General features: G+C 42.6%; 2 protein-coding genes and 1 pseudogene across 4 annotated transcripts in view; 1 reads left to right on the forward strand and 2 right to left on the reverse strand.

Moving 5' to 3' along the window:
- The window catches only part of Znf609 (zinc finger protein 609), a 147,803-nt gene extending 144,901 nt beyond the window's left edge, over nucleotides 1–2,902 (reverse strand). For both annotated transcript variants that reach the window (XM_059268131.1, XM_059268129.1), the window contains exon 1: nucleotides 2,796–2,902. The gene's annotated coding sequence lies outside the window, so the exon portion shown is untranslated. The remainder of the gene's footprint in view (nucleotides 1–2,795) is intronic.
- A 5,641-nt stretch (nucleotides 2,903–8,543) lies between these two features.
- Trip4 (thyroid hormone receptor interactor 4) overlaps nucleotides 8,544–23,336 on the reverse strand; it is a 61,497-nt gene continuing 46,704 nt past the window's right edge. For both annotated transcript variants that reach the window (XM_059268133.1, XM_059268132.1), the window contains exons 12-13: nucleotides 16,498–16,600; nucleotides 8,544–8,846 (exon numbers count right to left, since the gene is read on the reverse strand). In XM_059268133.1, the coding sequence (XP_059124116.1) occupies nucleotides 8,779–8,846; nucleotides 16,498–16,600 (171 nt within the window). In that variant the 3' untranslated portion in view covers nucleotides 8,544–8,778. The remainder of the gene's footprint in view (nucleotides 8,847–16,497; nucleotides 16,601–23,336) is intronic.
- Nucleotides 11,306–11,424, forward strand: LOC131915785 (5S ribosomal RNA; annotated as a pseudogene).

A 23,336-nucleotide genomic window follows, 5' to 3' on the forward strand; every position in this document is an offset into this window, starting at 1 on the left:
GTAAGGCTTAAAGACAGTTCTACCATCAAAAATATTAAGTGGACCTGGGAGGTGGTGGTGCACGCTTTTGATCCCAGCACTCCAGAAGTAGAGGCAGGTGGATCTCTGAGGCCAGCCAGGGCTACACAGAAAAACCTTGTCTCAAAAAACCAAAAACAAAACAAAAATTAAGAGGAGCCAGGAGGTGGTAGTGCACACCTTTAATTCCAGCACTCTGGAGGCAGAGGTAGGTATCTCTCTTGAGTTCGAGGCTAACCTAGTCTACAGAGAGTCCCAGGACAATCAGGGCTACACAGAAAAACCCTGTCTTTAACACCCCCTCCCCCGCTCCCGACAGAAAAATGGTAATAAATAAATAAAGTGTCAAAACAACCTGTTCTTTCCTATCAAAGTCCCAACATCTAAGTGGCAGGCCATCATTATTAAAGAGATGAGGGAGGGAGAGAGGGAGGGAAGGACCAAAGTTAGCACTTACTGTCTTTGAAAGACCTTTACCAAAACCAAAGGCTAAAGTCCCTATTCAAGATAAACTATGGAAAACGGTTGGGTAGCTACTGCGTACAATGCATATTGAATATAATCCCCTTTACAATTAATCTTATTTCTAATCTTTTAAAAGTTTTCTTTAAGGTCTTGCATGAAAACTTATTTTCTAATATTGATATGTATCAAATATTGATATGTATGTATGTATGTATATATATATGCACTATAATTGCCATATATATATGTATATATGTGGGATATATACACACACATACACAACTGTACCAGAACACTGCTTGGCGAGTTTCATGACACAGTTAAAAATATGATTCTTCTGGGGAAGTTTCTTCCCAGTGTTCTCTAATGCCCCTAGATCCAAGTGATATTTTTAACAGTTCCTCTCTGTGGTAAATTTCTCTCCACAAAACAATACCTGATTCATCTTCTTTCATTAAGAATTGAATTATAAAGGGAAAGTTTTGTTTTCAAAGTTTGTCTTAGGCAAACTGGGTGGCCTTTTTGTTATGTAATTATAGACCAGGAAGTCACCATTTAAAAAGGTCTTTGGATGCAGGGCATAGGTGCATGACTGTAATAAATAAGGAGGCTGAGGCAGAAGGATTTTGAGTTAAGAGGCCAGCCTGGCCAACTAATGAGTCCCTATAGGGGATTTGGGGGCACTGGTCCTTGACTTCCAATCTTACTCTTACACTGATCTTTAGTGGTTTTCCTAAGGGAACAAACAAAAATCACTGCATGAGTGCCCCATTTCTATACAGAAACATTTAAATATGATGTTTTATGTAAGTATAGAACCCTCTCCTTGCAGTATTCTTCCTCAAAGGTCTGCCACAAAGCATGAGGGTGGCCTATCCCAGATGCTATTCCTCCACAACTTAGTTACAGGCTAACCAAAGAGGCAGGCACAACATGGCTGGCATCCTCTATTCTTTTGAAAAATGTGTGCCAGTGAGCTCTGCATTGTTCCTCACTCAAATAAGAAGAGCCTTTCTGTCTGGCCTCCTCCAATGGCAAGCCCCAGTCTGGAAAAGGAAGAAAATGGCACTGAGGAGCCTGGGAGATGGAGCATATCCAAAGCTCTCAGACAAGACTTGAACCTATGACCTTCACTGTGTACACAATAGGCGGGTGAGAGGGACCGGTTTATCTCTGCTGCAACAGTTCTCAGCCCTGGGGTAGCACTCCCGATAAAATGACACGACTATTGTGTGGCAGCAGAACAGTCATCTCCTCACAACAGCCTAAACCAGCACTCCCTCCCCCAAGACAAAGCAGCAGGGGTGAAATTAACTCAAGGCTGCAGAGCAAAGCCTAATACAGGAAAGAGAGGCCTGTGGGGGCTTAGGGACTCTCCTCAACCCCTGGGGCTCTGGACACATGGCTGCAAACAGGCTTTCTCCCCCATCTTTCCCACTCTCATTTAGGTGGGAAGCGGTTTCTGAGAGAATTTAATCATCTGTGATTTGTTCAGAAATATTCCCCCTGAAGGGCTCTGCTCTCTCCACCCTGTGTGAGCCTAATTCCTAGAAGCTGAAATGACTGTTTGCCGCTGCCTGTTTCACAAACACACATTAATTGGTCAGATGTGTCTCCTCCTCCTCAACCCCAGAGGGAGGAAGGAGAATCTGAGCAAAGCACAGAGATGATCCAGCCGTAATTACACATAAAGGGAAAAGAGGGCAGCGTGGGTTTTCCACACAGGACAGGGTCTCAAACCCTCCCGGGGGGTCCAGGGATAGCAGTTTAAAGTCCAGGCCCAGAGATCCCTCCATCTTGAAGAAAAGAACAGGAGTAAATGTGACCTAAGACTGGGAAGGGGCACACACCCACAACCTACGGACTGCACGCTCCCAGCCAGCCACCTTGCTCTCTTTCCCGGGCCGCGCACACGTCCTGCTTTCATCCCTCCGCTCCCCACGCTCCCCTGAGTCCCCGACGAGCCCGGTCGCCCCGGGGCCCCCCTCAGCAGAGCCTCAGAAAACTCTCTGGCCTGCCCCTAGCACCTGGCCAGACCAGAGGCTACCCCGGGCACCGTCACCGTCAGCCCGAACCGCCCCGGCCACGCTTTGAACTTCACCTCGGGCCCCCTCCCCCACCCACGCAACGACCCCGCTTCCCCCCGCACACACCTCCTCGCTCCGCCCCGGCCCCCCCCAACCCCCCACTTCCTCCGCCCGGCGCCGCTGCCCCGGCGCCCTCCGCGCCCCTCGGCGCCGGGCCTTCCTCAGCGTCGCCTCCCTCCCTCCCTCCCTTCCCAGCCCCGGCTCCACACAAAGCTTAGGACTCACCGCGCGGCCGGTCCCGGGAGCCGCCACCTCCGCCCGCCCGGGGCCCCGGGCCGCAGAGCCGCCACTGCTACGCGTCCCGGGCCGCCATCCGGGCCGCGGCCCCTCCCCCTCCCCGGCTCTCCGCCCCTCCCCGCGCCGCTCCGCCCCGCCTGGCCGGGACCGCTGTGTCCGGGGCCGCGGGTCCCTCAGCCGCCGCCGCCGCCGCCGCCGCCGCCGCCACCTCCGCCGCCGCCGCCGCCGCCGCCGCGATCCGGGACAACCAGGGCAGCCCGGAAGACCCGGACACTGGACTCTCGTGCTCTGGGATCCGGATTCCGTGCGCTGTGGAGTCTGGAGCTGGAGAGTACGCGAGGAAACCCGGAACCTGGATGCAGGAGCCAAGTCCTGGGTCGCTAAATGCGCGGTTGCTGCGAGTCCTGAGGCCAGAATGCTGGAAAACCCGGCGGGCGGGTTGAAACTAAGATAAACTCAGAAGCCCAGACTCCACAGCTTGAACCCAATGCTCTCTCCTCGTGAGAGAACTCTCGCTGGATCAGACTTCCCACTGAGAAGTCTCTGGAGAAGCGTTAGCCCTTAAATACAGATGTCCTTCAACCGTGGAAAGACCACGGGGTCTGATCATGAATATCCATAAAGACAGGTACACAGCTCTTGATAGTTTCATCCATTTTGCGACTTAGTTCGGCAAACTCTATTTTAATTAAAATTGTATGAGGGGGGAACGTGTCGTGGCGCACGTATGCAGGTCAGCGGACAATTTGCGGGAGTCGATTATTTCCTTCCACTGTTTGGTTTCAGGGATCAAAAAAGGGTCGCTAGACTTGGCAGCACGCACCTTTAGCCACTGAGCCATCTCAATGGCCCGCAGATTTTTTTACCCATTGTTGTCAGGTTTTTTTTCTTTTCTTTTTACTACCATTTGTTTTCCTCTACATAATACCCATTTTTAAATCTGTGTCCCTGTCCATCTCACCATCTAGTATCAGTAAATCTTACGGCTTTTTATCTTGAGTCCTTTTCTGCCCTCCAACCCACCATTCTATCTTTATCTATTGTGACTTTTTATCTGTTATCCATCTTAGATTGCCCAGCCCACCATCTCCTACACAGTAGACTCTGTCCTTGAGTAACAGCCCTCCCACCAGTTGCTTACGAAATAGTCTTCATAACCTAGAATTTCCACCTCATAGCATAGCAAAGCAAACTGTCTTAATTCTCAAGAACCCCTACTTAGACTCCATCATGTCCTTCCTGTGCCCTTGACGACTTTATTCAGCTGTGCAGTTATCGCTCCTTATTCTCTTATTCTAAGGCACCCTTCAATAGTTCCATTCAAAATAGCATGTGACTTAGAGATGGAGTGGGTCATAAAGTTCCTTTACTCTCCATCTCTATCTTCACAAAAAGGAGAGGAGGGTTGGGAGGGCTGGCAGCTTAAAGACAAACGCTAAGCCTGTCTACTCTAGGAAAAAGTAATTCCCTTTTGGTCCGTCAATATTCACATTGTTCTTGGGCAGTAAAAGGACAGAACTGACTCAGGGTGACAGAAGAATTTCCAATCTACACTCTATGATGTTACGAATGAGGGTTTACTTAGCAGAGAGAAAAAGCAGTTCTGTAATTTGATTAAGTGTTAAATATTGTAGAACTAGACTAAAACTGGGGGGGGGCAGTTCTACTTAGCTTTTAGTCAGAGCAAGCTCGCAAACCCGAGTTACTGAAAAAAATTGAAAAGATCTGATGTACTAGACAGTAAAGGAATCTTAAGTTTTGACTTCTTATGTCTGCAGAGCAAATATTAGCAAAATATGTCCCATAGAACAAGTCAGATTCGCCACCACCTGTTTTGGTAAATCCTGTGAGCTAAAAACTAGTTTTTATATTTTTAAATAGTTAAGTAATAAACAAAAGAAGATATTTTACAATACAAAAATTACATTTATCTGGGTGTGGTGGTACAAACTCCAGCACTTGGGAGCTTGAGGCTGAAGATCTAAAATTCAAGACTAGCCTGGGGTTGAACTGAGCTACACAGAGACTGTCTTTAAAAAAAGTGTCTCCAAACAAAAAATTATGAAATGGTTTTACTGGTTGTAGGTAGCCAAGCTTACTTAGTCACATTATCTACAGATGTATTTGCAGTACAATAGCACAGCTGAATGGTTTATAGAAGCTAAGCCATTTGCTATCTGACCCCTTACAGAATGACTTTGCTAACCCCGCCCCCTGCTGTTCAGTTCAGAAGTCACGAGTCGCCTGTAGTTTACTTGGGCACTTAAGTAAGGTACAGTGACTGAAGAACTGAATTTTTCCTTCAAATTTAAACATCCCGTGGCCAGTGGCAATCAGACAGCACAACCCTAGAGATCCACCTGCTTCTGCCTCCCAAATACTGGGATTAAAGGCGTGCCACCACCATGCCTGACTAGACTCTTCCTAAGTCTTTCGCATTCACATACTTTTCTCCTCATGATGCACCATTCTCTCCTGACACATCTCTCTGTGGGCTGAGCCAAACCTTCCTCCCTCTTTTTTTTCAACTGGCTCCAATCTAGGGTATTTTTTTTCACTGGGATTTCTTTCTGGGCTATCCCATCTTCACAACTGAAATTCAACATCTGATCAGCTTACATTTCACACGCGTAAATGGACATTTATACAAGCTCTTTCGGGACAGAGGATGGCACTGTGGCTATGTTCTTTCTTCTCTGCAGGGGAAAAGTAGAAAGCTCTCCACAGGCTGGATCCCTTGTTGCTGATGGAGACTTCGCCTTGGCTCACCTCCTCGCAAACACATTCACAGAAGGTGAGAACAGCAGATGTGTGCTTGCTATTGGAGTGTCAAGGAAAAAAACCTTTAGCACTGGACTGTGTTCCCTCTCCCACGCCTAAGAAACTCAAGTTAGCTGATTTCTCTAGGTTAGTGGATGAGCTGGCCAAGGGAACAGCGCCATGCCTTCTAATACTGGCTAGGCCCTCCAAGGCATTAAACAAATTTACTAAATTAAATGGCCACCACAAATGGGCTGTAGGACAGTAATTAAAATGGAAAGAGATTAAGTGTCATAACTCACAGAAGCCCATAACTATAATTATTTATAAAAGTAATCTTCAAAGTTTCTCACATTTTCAGCTAGGGGAAAAAAAACGGGTCTCCAATAAAATTCCAATTTAAAAAGAAAAGACAGAACACTTTGTTCTTTCTCTGTATTAGCTAAAAAAGCAAAAGTAAAAAAAAAAAAAAAAAAAAAAAAAAAAAAAAAAAAAAAAAAAAAAAACCAAGCCGGGCGGTGGTGGCGCACGCCTTTAATCCCAGCACTCGGGAGGCAGAGCCAGGCGGATCTCTGTGAGTTCGAGGCCAGCCTGGTCTCCAAAGCGAGTTCCAGGAAAGGCTCAAAGCTACACAGAGAAACCCTGTCTCAAAAAAACAAAAAAAAAAAAAACAAAAAAAAAAAACCCAAATTCCTTTTTTATTCCTGTGGGACAAGCTCTCAGTATGGAGCTCTGGCTGGCCTGGAACTCACAGAGATCCACCTGCTTCAGCCTCCCAAGTGCTGGAAATAAAGGTGCGCACCACCACACTTGGCAAGATTCTTAATCTATTATAAATACAACACTAAAGATAAGGCCTTATCAAATCTGACAAAATCCCCAATTTCAAACACACCCTACTCATATAAAGGAAACTGAGTCCTGTCTGGAAAAAAAAAAAAAGCAAATTCCTTTACTATACAAATGAATAGCAACTGGATTCAGTCATTCAAAAGGGAATATAGATAGAGGGTGGAACAGAAAACCAAGTCAGAAGCTCAAAACTTCCTGAGGCCGAAAGGCACGAGAGCTACAGGGTCGGGGTTAAGTGTCACAAAGCACTAACAGGCTATTCTTGGACAAGTCTGCACTCAGGCAACTAAGAATTTCCATCAGACTTTAAATGACACTATTCATCAGTGAGCAACTAAGGCCATCTACCTGCAAGCTTCTCCTACACTTCCTCCCTGGTGTTTTAGCAAACAGAAGACAGACCTCATACTACCACTACCACGTGAACGTAAACTAAAGACAGACTCTCCCAGCCTAACCATGAAAAGAAGTTTCCAAGCAGCTCTGCCATTTACGCATGTGGTTCTACTACATATTTTAGAAGCTGAGGTGGATTCCTGTAAACTTGAGAAGTTTACAGGACCTGATGACCTGATCTGTTGAAGCTCCTGATTTTTTTAAGGTGTCCACACAAATTATCCACAGACAAAAATCAGTACAGAATCTTCTGTGTGAAGGCTGTCTTCAAATGAAAAAAGCAGAGAAACTTTTCTCTCTCTTTCCCCCTCTTACCTTTCAGCTTTATTTTGATATTAAGAGAGCCAGACAGCTTCAGCAGGCATTCAAGGTGCCACTGCTTGGTAAACTATTAACTGCACGATGCACACAGTAATGCCTTCAATAATGGTAGGGTTTGCAAGAGGCCAAAAAGACACCCCCACTTTAGTAAGTGCCATTTACTGTCCTCTTCCACTCTCTCCAGAGAGGTCCAACAGAACGAGAGAGAGAGAGAGAGAGAGAGAGAGAGAACACTGCATGTGTGCATCGTTGGAACAAGGATCTGTTAGGTCTCCCTGGGAATCCAGAGTGATCAGGCTCTGCAGAAGCAATGCTATGCAACAAGCGGAGTTCACAGTCGAGTGAACATCAATGTGTAATGAGTGGAGGCATTTCAATGCAAATAAATGCTGAATATGAAGGATTAAAGAAAGGGAAATTCATCTTTTTCATAACACAAGGTACTTTCCCCCTCTCACTCACTCTTTCTCTTTTATGTCAAGTACACAAACTGCTGGAGGAGTCCAGCAGCCCCAGGATGGTAGGGGTGTCTTAGAAAAAGCAGAGCACACGCCGTTAAGATCATGAATTTCCTAGGATCTGGCATCTGAGATTCCAATAGCACTTCGGAAGAGCCTCAAAACAAGGGCTTCCTGAGAAGGCCTAAAGGGACAGTGAAAACCCTCACTGGAAACCAACCCTTGTTTTCCCAGTCATAGCTTTGCAGGATACTGATGGTATAAAAAGGCTTGCTTTCAACATTAGAGGGTTTTAGATGTATTTACTGAGAGGATTGTATTTTCCAATTTTTCTCTAATTGTCCCATCTGCGTGATGATTTGCAACACCAGCAAAATCAACAAGGCAGCTTCAGGCTGCCTTAGCAGGTGGCTGCAAGCTTCCCGCTTCCCAGTCTAATCTATTCTTGTCCTGACCTCTCAAACTAAAGAACAAATGGAAGTATGTCTTCGTATTATCTTTTCCAAAAACATATCTTCATGTTATCTCTTCCAAAACAAAAGTCTGCTAATAATGGTAATGCTAGCTTTTCACTCCGAGAGATTTGGATTAGAAACTGGGCACGGTGGCTTTGGTCTGTACATATAGCACTTAAGGGGCTTTGGCAGGAGGACTGCTGTGAGTTCCAGGCAAGCGTGGGTCACAGTCTCAACATGTCAACTGCAGAACATTTGGTAAGGACATTTCACATCACCATAGGCTTATATTAAACAAAGATTCCTCAAACATCCTAATATTTCCTATTCTATTATTTCGAGGAAAAACTTTTGAATTCAAGAGTCTCTTGTAAAATTGTTAACCTAGATTAAGATTTCCCTAACTACAAATACAAATCTCACAAAGGAAAATAATTTCCATTTTGTTCCTTTCTCTTTTGAATTTGTTTCCGAGAAAAATGTCAAAGACCTAGAATTTTTAAAATGAGTTTTTATAAATAATGTATTCAAAGATTTTTGGCCCACTACATAAAGAATCCCACCTTGTAAGAAAAATATACAGATTTGGTTAGAGTTTAAATCCTCAGAGACTGAAGCCTGGTGTCACATCAAGCTTTCAGTTTTCTACCGCTTCAATCCCAAAGGACCAGCGGATGGCAATTTAGTCCCCAAGACTCCACTATGCTGTATGGTTCCTTTTTTCCTGGGTCAGACAGCTTTCTTCTGCTTCATTAACCCCTTCTTTGCTCCTTGATGGATCTTGGAATCCAGTTTCCCTGTAAGAGAAAAAAGAAGTCTCACTCATTATTTATTTTTATATTTGCATTGCAAATCTTTTCTGGCCTCTGAGGTCTTCTGGTTACTGTGTTCCTGTCACATTCAATTATTTTGCTTCAGGATGCTGGACACTTCCAAACTTCAGAGTTTTATTTTCTAAGAAGAAAGCAGTGGGAATGCTGTATACACACACACACACACACACACACACACACACACACACACACACACACACACACACAGAGAGAGATTGATTTATCTAAATAATATTTCTAATTTTGTACTTTAGTGTGTCTGATACTAAGAAAGACTTTTTTTTTTTTTTTTTAAAGAATACAGACATGTAGATAAGCAGAGACAAAACAAGAGAAGAAGATAGAATAAGGGCATGCCACAAAGAAATGCCCTTCACACAGTGGGAAACCCATTTCACTGACCTGTTAACTAGCTGAGTACAAAGGATGACCCTCCCTCACAGTGGGAAAAGCAGTTCAGCTCACCCTTTTGCTGCCTCATACTTAACAGGGGGAGTGACCTGAAATAGTGGAGTAGAATCCACATAAATGCTTTCCTGACAAAGGGTCCCTTATCACCAGTTAAGGGGGGTAAAGGTCAGAGATTATATGGCTCTTCTAAGTGTTAAACTTAGAAAACAAGCAGAACTACCCAGTGTCATGATTTTTGCTATAATCTGTACTCTGGAGGCAGAGGCAGGGGGATCCTGCATATTCCAGACCAGGCTGGTTTATACATAGCAAGTTCTTGGCCAATCAGCTACACAGCATGCCTCTGCTTCAAAAAATAAACAAACAAAACAAAGCCCTCTCATGTCTCAAGTGATCCAAATGAGAAGTCCTTCAGTGATGTGATCTTTGAACTCCTCCATCTACCAGAAAATAGCTTAGTTCAGTGCTAGCAGCCTTTGAAAGCATCTATTTCATGAAGAAAAATTTTAGAGTTCCTGTTTGTCTGGTCTGCGAAAAAAGCTTACAAATTTATTTTCTCCAACAAAAAGCCTCATTTAAGTCAATGGTGATGCTGGTGATGATGCTAAGAATAGAAAATACTTCATTTCAAGAACAAGGGAATCTGTGCCTGTATGTAGAACTTAATTGTATTGCAAAATAAAAATTAAAAAAAAAAAAAAAAGAAAATACTTCATTTCAGTTTTAGCACTAAAAATATAAAATAAAGAGTCCTGGATACAGGGCAGCCTGGTATACTGTGGGCACACACCCCGAACACCACTGCCACTCAGATGGTGTTCTTTTCACTTGTGGAGCAATCGCTGTGACAGAAAGAGCACTCACTAGAAGCTAGTTAATACCTGTACAAACCGGACAAGTCATTCAGCCTTTCTGGATTTCAGTGGCCTTACTTGTCCAATTAAGGTAAGAATGAAGTTCTGACCACTGCACAAGGATACTGGAAAAAACCAGCCTCAGCCCTACAAGCTTCCTTAGGCCTCTTTTCCTAGTGTTTCAGGGCTGCACCTGCTTCCAGAACAGCAGTGCATCTTCTCCTGTGCTACCCAAATGCTGTCCATAATGGTCACAACACTGCTGATTTTAATTTGGGCCTTAGAATATGTGGCATTCCCAGTGATTTAGAAGTCCTCTCATCCTATACGCTGCCTAGCTGGGAATGTGAACGTGACAGCAAGCTGGCAAAGAGCCCTATTTCAAGACAAATTTTCTTTTGTCTCCCTCATAGTACTGAAGTGACTGTCAATTGGTAGGTGGTCAATAAACACTTCATCAAATAAATTAAACAGGAGTTGGAAACAGACAAACAGTTCAAGGCCAGACTCCACTATACAGTGAATGAAAGGCCAACCTGGACCATATGAGACCCTGCCTCAAAAACAAACAAGCACAGAAAACAAACAAAAACAAATAATGCAAATTTTAAATCCTTGGTATAACAGACTACTAAGTAACCCAAAGCAGCAGATAAAAAGTGTTAGTACTGAGGTAGGGGTAAGCATCACGTCTTCTTCAGACTTTTAGAACAAGCTATGTGAGAGTTTAGAATCTAATGAAGACTTCGATACACATTTCTTGGTATTGCCATAGCTCTGAAGACTCATTACTTCCTCAGATTTCCTCTAGCTGTGTAATGATAAGGATGTTACCTAGTCATTTCTATCCTCAACTTTTTTCAACCTAAAGAAGAAGATGTACTACACACTACTAAAGACCTTTTTCAGTGCCATGATATTGTGTCCTGAAAATAAAATATAAATTGGAAATCTGTTCCTGGAGACAATCTGATAACGAACAAGGAATAGAAGAACAATCAGAAACATGAATAAAATATAATTTGTAGGGGCTGTCTCACACCTACAATCCTAACTCTCAAGAGAGTGAGGCAGGGCGGCCTTGAGTTCAATGTCAGTCTAGGTTACACAGTGCATCTGAGGTCAACCTAGACTACACAGTAAGACCCTAGAGACCCTATCTATGGCCATACCATACTGAACACGCCCAATCTTGTCTGATCTTGGAAGCTAACCAGGGTCAGGCCTGGTTAGTAATTGGATGGGAGACCACCTGGGAGTATCTAGTGCTGTAAGCTTAAACAAACAAGCAAACAACAACCCAAACTCTCACAACTTCCCTAAACCTGTTTACTCAACTGTAAAAACTAAAGCAGGGAGAAAAAAATCTACTAACTCACAGAGTTGTTAAGATTATAGCTAGGGGGTGGAGAGATGGCTCAGTGGTTAAGACCACTGGCTACTCTTCCAGAGGACCCAGGTTTAATACCCAGCACCTACATGGCAGCTCACAACTGTAACTCCTGTTCTAGGGGATCTGATACCCTCACACAGACATATATGCATATAAAACACCAATGTAAAAAGAAAGAGAAGAAAAAAAAGATTATAGCTAACATGTGCTTTCTACAGACTAGGCACCATGCTAAGTATTTTACATACACTAAGTCATTTCATCAACTAATTGAAATAATAGCTGTCTTTGTATTTGTGGGGTTTTGGCTTTAGGATCCTCACAAATATCAAACTCCACAGATGTTATGTGAGTCCCTTATATAAGATGGTATGAGGCTTGCATACATTCTACATCTTCCTGTATAATTTAAATTCTCTATAGATTGTCATACTTAATACTATGTAAATGCTTTGTGAATAATTTTGTTTTGATTTGCAGGGGGAGGGGGAAGACAATTTTTGAGACAGGGTTTCTCTGTGTAGTCCTGGCTGTCCTGGAACTGTAGACCGGGCTGGTCTTGAACTTAGAGAAATGTGCCTGCCTCTGCCTCCTGAGTGCTATGAATAAAGGCATGTGCCACCACTGCCCATTTTTTTTTTTTTTTTTTTTTTTTTTTGGTTTTTCGAGACAGGGTTTCTCTGTGTAGCTTTGCGCCTTTCCTGGAACTCACTTGGTAGTCCAGTCTGGCCTCGAACTCACAGAGATCCGCCTGGCTCTGCCTCCCAAGTGCTGGGATTAAAGGCGTGCGCCACCACCGCTCAGCCCATTTTTTTTTTTTTTAAAGATCTACTTTCATTTTATGTGAGTGTTTTTGCCTATGTGTATGTATGTGCCCACAAAGTCCAGAACAAAGAATCAGATGCCCTGGAACTGGAATAACAGACAGTTTTGAGCTGCTATGTGGGTGCTAGAAATGGAATCTCTGTCCCCTCAAGAGCATCAAGAGCTCTTAACTCGGGCTGGAGAGATGGCTCAGAGGTTAAAAGCACTGGTTGCTCTTCCAGAGGTCCTGAGTTCAATTCCCAGCAACCACATGGTGGCTCACAACAATCTAAAATTTGATCTTGTGCCCTCTTCTGGCATGCAGACATATATGTAGGCACACTGTATACATAATAAATAAATCTTAAAAAAAAAAAAAAAGAGCTCTTAACTCAGCCAAGTGGTGATGGTGCATACCTTTAATCCCAACACTCAGAAGGTAGAGGCAGGTGGCCTGAGTCAAGGCCAGCCTGGTCTACAGACCGAGTTCTAGGACAGCCAGGGCTACACAGAGAAACTCTGTCTCAAAAAACAACAACAAAAAAAAGAACAGAGCTATGAACCATGGAACCATCTCTCCAGCCCTGGTTTTTGTTTTGAGAAAATCTCTCATATAGCTAAAGCTGGTCTCCAACTTTACGCCATTGAAGATGTGCCTGAACTTGTGAAGAACCTTCTACCTCCATGACCCAAGTACTAGGATTACACATATGTGCCAACTTAACTGGAAACAGTTGTTACACTTTATTGCTTAGGAAATAATGACAAGGGAAAAAACTGCCTATGTTTGTATAGATCCGATATTTTCCCCACTTTATTTTCAGTTTTTGGCTGGCTGAGCCTATGGATTGAAGCCTATAGATAACAGCTGAGGACCTGAGATCAGATCCCCAGCACCCTGTAAAAAGCTGGCATGGTGGCATGCATCTGTAATCCCAGTGCTGGGGAGCTGAGATAGGTGGATGCCAGGGAATCACTGGCCAACTAGTGTAGCCAAGATGGCAAGCTCTAGGTTCAATGAAATATTCTATCTCAAAAATAAGGTGGAGAAAGGTTAATACGACTAAAAATCCAGATGTCAGGGAACAAGGATTTCTAGGCCATTCCCAAGAATCAAAAATTCTTTTATTAACTGAGCTGCTTAAGAAAGCTAGACTAGTGTCAGCAATCTGTGAACTCTCAACAATCCAGGACCTTGCATATCTGTAACAGCTAACAAAATGACTCTTAAGAGCAGGAACTCTTAAGCTAACTAGGGTTGGTAAAGCAAAGAATTCAAGATTCTTAACAGGAAGGGACAGACAGTATGGCAACCTTAAGCCTTATCTTTTATTTTACATTGTATGTATGTATGTAGATATGTATGCATATATGTATTATGTTTGTATGGCACATGCATGCCCATGTAAAACTGTATACACTTTGTCAGGGAACATTTGCAGGACTAGATTCTTTACTTCTTCCATATGGAGATCAAACGTGGGTTGTTTTTGTTTGTTTGTTTTTGTTGTTGTTGTTTTTTCAAGACAGGGTTTCTCTATGAAACAGTCCTGGCTGTCCTGGAACTCACAGAGATCCACCTGGCTCTGCCTCCTGAGGGCTGGAATTAAAGGTGTGCACCACCACCACTACCTGGCTCAAACGTGGGTTTTTAGGCTTGTCAGTGAACATCCTTATCAGTTGAGCCACCACTGTGGTCTGGAGCCTAGTTTTTTTAAGATGTGGACTGTAAGCTGGGCATTATGGTATATACCTATTATCTTAGCATTTTGAAGGTAGAGCCAGGAGGGTTGGAGTTCAGGGTCATTCTTAGCTACCCAGTAAGTTTAATGCCAGCCTGGGCTATGAGACTGGCACAAAGACTTGGGCCAATATAGTGAAGGTAAAATACATTCTTTCACAGAGTAGAAATAATCTTTAGTTTTCTGCATTTCCCCAATATTTTTACATTTAATAGCTAAAGCATTTCAGTGTTTAACCACATCCTCTATCACAGAGGCTAGAAGAATAAATTCACTAAGTGTGGAGATACACATCTGTAATTTCAACACTTAAGAGGGTGAGGCAGGAGAATTGCTGTGAATTCTATGCCAGTCTGGGAGACACAGTGAGACTGTCTCAAAACCAAACCAAACCAAACATATCAAGTCAAGTACAACAAGTGGGAAAGAAGTCACAAGGGGAAAAGTATTACATCATGATTCCAATAGCCCTCACAGAGATTTTCATTTGTTTCATAAGATATAAGTCAGTCATTTTTTTTAAATTTGGGGCTGGAGAGATGGCTCAGTGGTTAAGAGCACTGGCTGCTCTTCCAGAGGACCCAGGTTCAATTCCCAACTCACAACTGTCTGTAACTCCAGTTCTAAGGGTTCCAACACCCTCATACAGACAAGGCAAGACACCAATGCACACAAAATAAAAATAAATCTTAAATAAATAAAATTAACCTTCTGAGACAGGAGCTCATGAACCTCAGGCTAGCCTTCCTGGCTTTTTATTTTTATTTTATTTTACTTTTTTTTGAGACAAGCTTTCATTGTAACAGCATAGGTTGCTCTGGAAATCTATGTAGTGTGATAATCATGAACTTCTGATCTTCAAGCTTCTACCTCCCTAGTGTTGAGATTATTGATATGTTCTATATCACACCTAGCTAACAATTAGCCATTTTTTGTAGTGTTTTGTTTTGAGACAGTCTTATTATAAAGTACAGCTATCCTCAAACTTATCATCTCCTGCCACAGCCTCCCAAATGTTGAGATTATAGACTTGTAATCTCATTCACTCATCAAATTTTTTTTTTTTTTTTTTTTTTTTTTTTTTTTTTAAAGATTTATTTTATTTATTATGTATACAGTGTTCTGCCTGCATGTGTCTTTGCAGGCCAGAAGAGGGCACCAGATCTAATCGCGGGTGGTTGTGAGCCACCATGTGGTTGCTGGGAATTGAACTCAGGACCTCTGGAAGAGCAGTCAGTGCTCTTAACCTCTGAGCCATCTCTCCAGCCCTCACTCATCAAATTTTTTGTTTTTGTTTTTGTTTTTGTTTTTCAAGACAGGGTTTCTCTGTGTAGCTTTGCGCCTTTCCTGGATCTTGCTCTGTAGACCAGGATGGCCAAGAAATCACAAAGATCCGCCTGCCTCTGCCGCCCGAGTGCTGGGATTAAAGGCGTGCGCCACCACCGCCCAGCTCAATTTTTGTTTTTTTGAGATGTAACAGTCCTGGCTATCCTGGAACTCACTCTATAGACCAGGCTGGCCTCGAACTCACAGAGATCACCTGTCTCTGCCTTCCAGTGCTTTAATCCCTCCCAGGGTTTAAAGGTGTGTGCTACCATCGCCCAGCACTTCCAGTGCTCTTAACCACTAATCCATCTCTCCAGCTCCTTTAATTTTTTTTCTTCTGGTTTTTCAAAATAGGGTTTCTCTGTGTAACAGCCCTGGCTGTCCTGAACTAGCTATGTAGACCAGGCTGGCCTTGAACTCATAGAGATCCACCTGCCTCTGCCTTCTGAGTGCTGGGATTACAGGCATATGTGACCATGCTCAGCAATTTTTTTTTAATATTTAATGGAATAGACTCCTAGATGAAAAGTTTAGAGCAACTCACTACCATGCCAGTAACTGTACACCAAGGAACACTTTGGAAAAGCTAAAGTATAATAAGTATAACATTAATGTTAATAAACATAATTATCTTCCAATGCTAAGGACGACACCAGACACAGAAGAACAGTGTGTTGTGGAATATTTCTTCACACTGTATGCAGCTGTGTCATTGTGATTGGTGTAATAAAGAGCTGAATGGCTAACACCTAGACAGGAAGAGGTGAGGTGGAACCTCTGGGTACAGAGAGGACTCTGGGAAGAGGAAAGGCGAAGCTGCCAACCAGACATGGAGGAAGGAAATGGGTAATATGGAGATGAGGTAATGCCACATGGCAGAACATAGATTAATACAAATGGGTTAATTTAAGTTATAAGAGCTAGTGGGACCAGCCTAAGCTCATGCTCAAACTTTCATAATTGAGAAGTATCCGTGTTGTTATTTGTGAGCTGGCAGCCGACAATAAAGCTTACTACAACAGTGTTTTGAAATTTAGACAAGTAAGATGCAAGAGAAAATGAGATCATCAAAGATGGTGACTTACAGATTTTAGGATTTCCTTTAATAGGAAACTTCACAACCATTTCCTGGGGATTTTTGCAGATGAAAACAAATGGAGAATCAGACTCTTGACTGATGTCTGGGAACTGAAAGATAAAAAAATTCATGCTAGTTGGGACAGATTTGTCATTTTAAGGAGATCAAGGAACAGCCCAGATTTTACCTCAATCCTGATGACAGTACTCTCTGGTTCACAGACCAGGAGGGGGCTATACTCAACAATAACAGAACTCCAGCTTTCTAAGGTTTTAACATGGTATTACACAGTCTATTGCCTTCCATCTCTGGCTTCTTAGAGTGGTATCAGCTTCCTAAACAAAGGATGTCTGACATTTCTCCAGGAGGATGAGAACTAAACACTCTTTTAACAAAGGCAGTTATGAGAGTCTCAGATCTCCTGGAACGTTGGGCAGCACCTTAGATTCAACTCAGTGGATGTCCTGGAAGACTTAAGGAAATTCTGTCAGAAAAAGTACACAAAACCATCTTCTCACAGGGGAAGGAAGATGATTCATTCTGAAAGGTATGACATATAAAGGCTGTTCAGTTGGATACATTCCAGAACTGCTTAGGGAGAAAGATAATCAATAAAACGATTCTGAAGTCATATCACACACAAATTTACATTAATACTCAAGAGTTTGTTTTTTGGTTTCTTTTTTGTTATTTTGCAAATGCAGACATGGAACCCAAAGACTATGCTAGCTACATAATGACAGGTTAGGTAACCATTATAGATCAGCAGAAATGTTCTCTAGCAATGCCCAAACGATCTGATGTTTCATTGTTTCTTATCTTAGGATGTCTAACCTATATGTTTGATAAATGACTGATAGGCATCTGGATCAGACTTAATTACCAAAGATCTTTTCCCAATAACTACTATCAAAAATAGAACATTATTTTCTACTCTTACTCACCTGTTAAGATCTATCCTCTCAGAATCTAAAGGTCTAGATCCAAGAGTCTTTCTGGGCATGGTGGTTCATGCCTGTAGTCCCAACACTTGGTTAATAGAAGTAAGAGGAAGAGGCGTTAAGGGCCAGCCTTGGCTACATAGTTTGTTTGAGACTAGTCTATGCTACACAAGACTCTGTCAAAAAAACAATGACAATAAACAAACAAACAAAAAGCAGGGCTGGGGAAGCCAGGCGTGTTGGCACACATCTTTAATCCCAGCACTTAGAAGGCAGAGACAGGCTGGTCTCTGTGAGTTTGAGGCCAACATGGTCAACATAGTGAACTCTAAGCCAGCCAGGGCTATATAATGAGACCTTGTCTAAAGAAAACAAAGAAAGAGAAACCCTGACAGTCCAAATTAAACAGCGGTTTCACAGAAAATTCCAATGTGTCTATAACTGGTGGAAGCATGAATACTTAAATTTCTTTACTGACCTCACTCTATCCAGGGTGTAAGTGATGCTGTGGGAAAATCAGAAAGAATTTTCCAAATGTTTGGTCCTCCCCATAGAACATGGCCTTCAGTGAGGCAGATGTGGCATGTATCCTGATAAAATGTGAACTTAATATCAAGTATCAGCCACAAAAGTCATATTCATCAAAAAAATGAAAATATTCACAGTAGAGGAGCTGGGGGGATGGATCAGTAGGCACACTGAGGCGAGTGAAGATCTGTAGTAGAATATTTTAAGGTGTGTTACTTTTGTTCATGTTGCATTAACTCTGTGAACCTGTCTAAAACACCTGATGGTCTAATAAAGAACTGAATGGCCAATAGCAAAGCAGGAGAAAGGATAGGAGGGGCTGGCAGGCAGAGAGAATATATAGAAGGAGAAAACTGGAGGGAGATCTAAGATCTAGCAGCCAGAGGAAGAAAACAACTCCAGGAACCAGCCACTCAGCTACACAGTAAGCCACAGAGTAAGAGTAAGATTTACAGAAGTTAGAGAAAAGGGAAAGCCCAGAGGTAAAAGGTAGTCAGAATAATTTAAATTAAGGAAAGATGGCTAGAAACTAAGCCAAGCCAAGGCCGGGCATTCATAATTAAGGATAAGCCTCCGTGTGTAATTTATTTGGGAGCTGGGTGGAGGGCCCCCCAAAAAAGAATAATAAAACAACAACAAAGATCCATTCAGCTCACTGGCCGACCAGCCCAGTTAAATCAATGAGCTCCAGGTTCTGAGGGCAACTACCTCTCAAAAAGATTGAAGGGAGACTGAAGAAAACCAGTAGGTGCAGGCCAAGAGACAGATTTGTGTGAGCTGGTTCTTGTCTTCCACCTTGTTTCAGGGCCAGGGTCTCTCTTGTTATTTCTGATGCTGAACTGCATTCATAGGTTTCACTCTTCTCCCCTGGGCAAAGCCAGAGCTGTGACTGTAGATGTGAGCTGACACATCTGGCTTCTTATGTGGTGATGGAACTCAGGCAATCATGACTGTGCCACAAGCCTCTTCCCACTGAACCACTTCCATGGCCTGTACTTATTATTTATTTATTTGTTTGTTTTTAATTTTTATTTCTTTATAACTTATGTATGAGTGCTCTGCTTGCCAGTAGAGGGCATCAGATCCTATTATAGATGGTTGTGAGCCACCATGTGGTTGCTGGGAATTGAACTCAGGACCTCTGGAAGAGCAGCCAGCTCTTTACCACTGAGTCATCTCTCCAGGCCCTATTTCAGTTTTTGAGACAGGGTTCTTTCTACATAGCCCTGGTTGTCTTGGAACTCACTATGTAGACCAGGCTGGCCTGCAAAGATCTGTCTGCTTCTGTGAGTACTAGGATTAAAGGTGTGCACCACAATACCCAGATATTCTTAATCTACTATGCAATTATCTCTGTAAAGGTCACTGCTGACTTCCATGTTGCTAACTTAAATGATCAGTTCTTGGTTTTCATCTTAATTATACTATCGTGGATCAGGTGGTTGTGGCTCACGCCTTTAATCCCAGCACTCAGGAGGCAGAAGCAGGCAGATCCCTGAGTTTGAGGCCAGCTTGGTCTACAGAGCAAGTTCTAGGACAGCCAGAGCTATACAGAGAAACCTTGTCTCGACAAAAAAAATATATATATATTATATATATATATAATATATATATACACACATATATATGTATATATATATATATACATATATATATATGTATACTATCTTAGAGAATTTGACAGGCTGCCTCTGCCTCCCAAATAAATGCTGGGATTAAATTAGGGATGTGCTATCACATCTGGATAGCTCATTTATTTAGCACATATATCTTTATGGTATTAAGGATCAAACCCAAAGACTCCCATATGGTAAACAAATACTCCAACATTGAACTATATCTCTACCTGACAGAAGTTTCTATTCCTATCTTGAACATGGTCCCCACTTAACTTCCAGGGTATCGTTTTCTTCCCAGTTTTCCTACTTTACTGGCTGTTTCTCGTCTTCCAGCCTTAAAGTGCTGCAGAGTAGCAGAGATCTTTGCCTGCATTTATAGTCCGTAAAGATTTTCCAAGGTCCTGGGAATGCAAATCAAAACCACAAGGAAGACTGCTCAACAGGGAAAGACACTTACTGCTAAGCCAAATGTCCTGAGTTGTTTCTCTGACCTCCATGCATGCATTGTAATGTACGCCCCACCACAGGCACACACACAAGAAATTATATATATATATATATATATGGCACACACATACACACAAAACCCCGCAAAACCAAAAAAACCTGAGACACCATTTCATACTAAGATGGCTACATGTGACAAAAGCATGAGGCAGATGGCAGGAAAGGTATGACGACGCTAGAACCTTCTGCAGTGCTGGTGTAAATGGAAAGTGGTACAGCCACAGTGGAAAATAGTTTGGAGGTTCCTCAAAAGGTTCAGCAGAGAATTATCATTATCCCCAGTAGCCAGAAAAGAAATGAAAAGAATCTCACGCAGGTATTTGTACACTAATGTTCAAAGCAACATTATCTAACAACCCAGTAACAGCTGAATAAACAATATGAAGAATCTACCTACATCAGAGCATCTTTCAGTCTGAGAAAGGAAGAAAATTCTGAAACATTCTACAACGTGGGCAAACCATGGAAACACGGTATAAATGAAATAAGACACAAAAAGACAAATTCTGCATGATTCTACTTCAATAAGGTACTTAAAAGAGGCCAACTCACATGGATAGAAAGTATAACAGGAGCACTTAGATGGCAAGAGGGTAAAAGCACTTATCAAGCCCACATGCAAAGGCAGAAGAAGCTAGGTGTGGTGGCTCAAGCTTTTAATTCCAGCATTTGGAGGCAGAGGTAGATGGATGGTTACGAGTTCTAGGCCTACTGAATTTACATGGACAATTCCAGTACACAGGCCGTCTCAAAAAAAAAGGGTAAGAAAGGTACTAGATGTCCTCTGACCTCCACACACGCACCATAACCTAAGTGCTGGTGCAGATGCAAGCACACATGGTAGAAAGAAAGGAAATAAAGGGGAAGGGAACAGAAGAAAAGAGGAGGAGGGAAGGGGAGGGGAAGGGAGTGCCTGGAAAGACAGGACCCAGGTTTGGTTCCCAGCACCCACAAGGCAGCCTACAAATACCTGTAACTCCAGTTCCAGGGGATCTAACACACTGTTTTGACCTCTGTGGGCTCTTGTACATATGTGGCACACATACATACACTCATGCATACACATACCTATAAAATTAAAAAATAAATAATTTTAAAAATGAAAATAAGTAAAATAGAGTAATCAAGGACTGAGGCGGGGAGGAAAGAGTAATTACTGAATCAGTACAGAGTCTGTGGTTAGGGTAATAGGAAAGTTCTAGAGATGGGTAGTGATGGTGACTAAATACTGTTATGAATATAGTTGATTTCATGGTACACTTAAAGATGCTTAAAATGGAAAAGTCTACCTTATAGAAGGTTTAGCATAAGAAAAATAAAATTTTAAAAATTAACGTTAGGGGCTGGAGAGCTGGGTTAGGGGTTAAGAGCACTTCCTGCTCTTTCAGAGGACTAGAATCCAGTTCCCAGCAACTGCCTGTAACTCCAGCTCCAGGGGATCTGATGCCCTATTCTGGCCTCTGGGCCCCTGTAGGCATAGGCAAACACACACGCACGCGCACACACACGCACGCACGCACGCACAAATAAATAAATAAATAAAACCTTTTTGAAAAATTAGGGTGAGTTTCTTTTCCAGGTTTGATGCTTGTATGCTGTACTTGTTGGTCTGAAGTGAGAGTTTCATAAATTTGAGGTCAGTTTGGGCTACATAGTGGAAACTCAAGCAAAAAAGAAAAAAAAAAGGCGATTCTATCCGTCTGTCCATTTACCAGGCCAAGTCATTAGAAAACCCTGTAACTATAGCTACAAAATATAATCTACAAAATATGTCCAGCACTTCATTTTGTCTCACAAGGCTCTGGCCTTGAACTCACAATTCCCTGTCACAGCCTTGCCAGTGCTGAGGTTACAGGCATCGACCACTATGCTTGATTTCTGTGAAGGAGCCAGAGAGCCAAACTCAGGTCTACATGCTTCTAAAGCAAGTGTTTTAACCACTTAGCTAACTTCCCTGCCCTACTTAACAATTCTTATGAGGAGTTAAACAGATGGCTCAGTGGGTAAGAGAGCCTGCTGCTCTTCCATAGGACCTGAGATTGGTTCACAGCACCCACACTGGGCAGCTCACAATTGCATGCAACTCCAGCTCCAGGGCATCTGATGCCCCTCTTCTGACCTCCGTAGGCACCTGCACACACGTGACATATACTCAAATAGACATATACACATACACATAAATTAAAAAGCCTGGCAGTGGTGGTGCACACCTTTAATCCCAGTACTCAGGAGGCAGAGGCAGCCAGATCTCTGTGAGTTCTAGGACAGCCAAGGCTACACAGAGAAACCTTGTCTCAAAAAACAAACAAAAAATGAAAAAAAAACATATTAAAAAAAATTTCACTAATTATTCTATGAAAATCAAGACAGCAACTCAAACAAGCACTTTTAAGAATCAACATTCTAACATAATCCAATCCAAAGATATACTAATTTGTTATTTACGTGCTGAGGAATGATGCTAGGAAAATATTAAAGGTTTTTATTTTCCACAATTAAAGTCTTTCTTTAACAGGAAAAAACTGTACATATAGTAAAAATAACTGCAATTCAGCAGTCTGGAGTCTCAGTCAAGAAGATTCAGGCAACATTGGTTGTTAGCCTTGTGTGTTACAACAACCACAACGCAAACTGTGTACTAAGGCTACGAGGAAGTTATTTGATATAGCATGGGTGGGTTCTGTCTGAAACAGCTATATTCACTTGATTTTTGAATTAATTATTGGTATTTGCATGTTCAGAAGCTGTGGTGGTTTGAAAGCAAATGGCCCCCACAAAGAGTGGCACTATTAGGAAGTATGGCCTTGTTGGAAGAAGTGTGTCACTGCGGGGGCAGGCTTTGAGGTCTCCTATGTTCAAGCTATGCTGTATAGTAGGCAGTTCACTTCCTGTTGCCTGCTGATCAAGATGTAGAACTCTCAGCTCCTTCTCTAGCACCATGTCTGCCTGCATGCTGCCATGCTTCCTGCCATGATGATAATGGACTACACCTCTGAAACTGTAGGAACTTCCAATCAAATGTTTTCCTTTATAAGAGTTGCTGTGGTCATGGTGTCTCTTCACGGCAATAGAAACCCTAACTATGACAGAAGTCTTTTACTGTTGCTAACTTTCTCTCAACACCACATTCACTTTCACAATCCCACAAGAAGGGGTTATGACCCACAGGATCAGAAATTGAGTTCGCTGCCATACCTGGCTTTCGAGAAAGTATTTAAAGCCTCATTACATGGCTTCATCTTGCTCTTCTT

This window comes from Peromyscus eremicus, chromosome 7 (genome assembly GCF_949786415.1).
Source record: "Peromyscus eremicus chromosome 7, PerEre_H2_v1, whole genome shotgun sequence".
NCBI lineage: Eukaryota > Metazoa > Chordata > Mammalia > Rodentia > Cricetidae > Peromyscus > Peromyscus eremicus.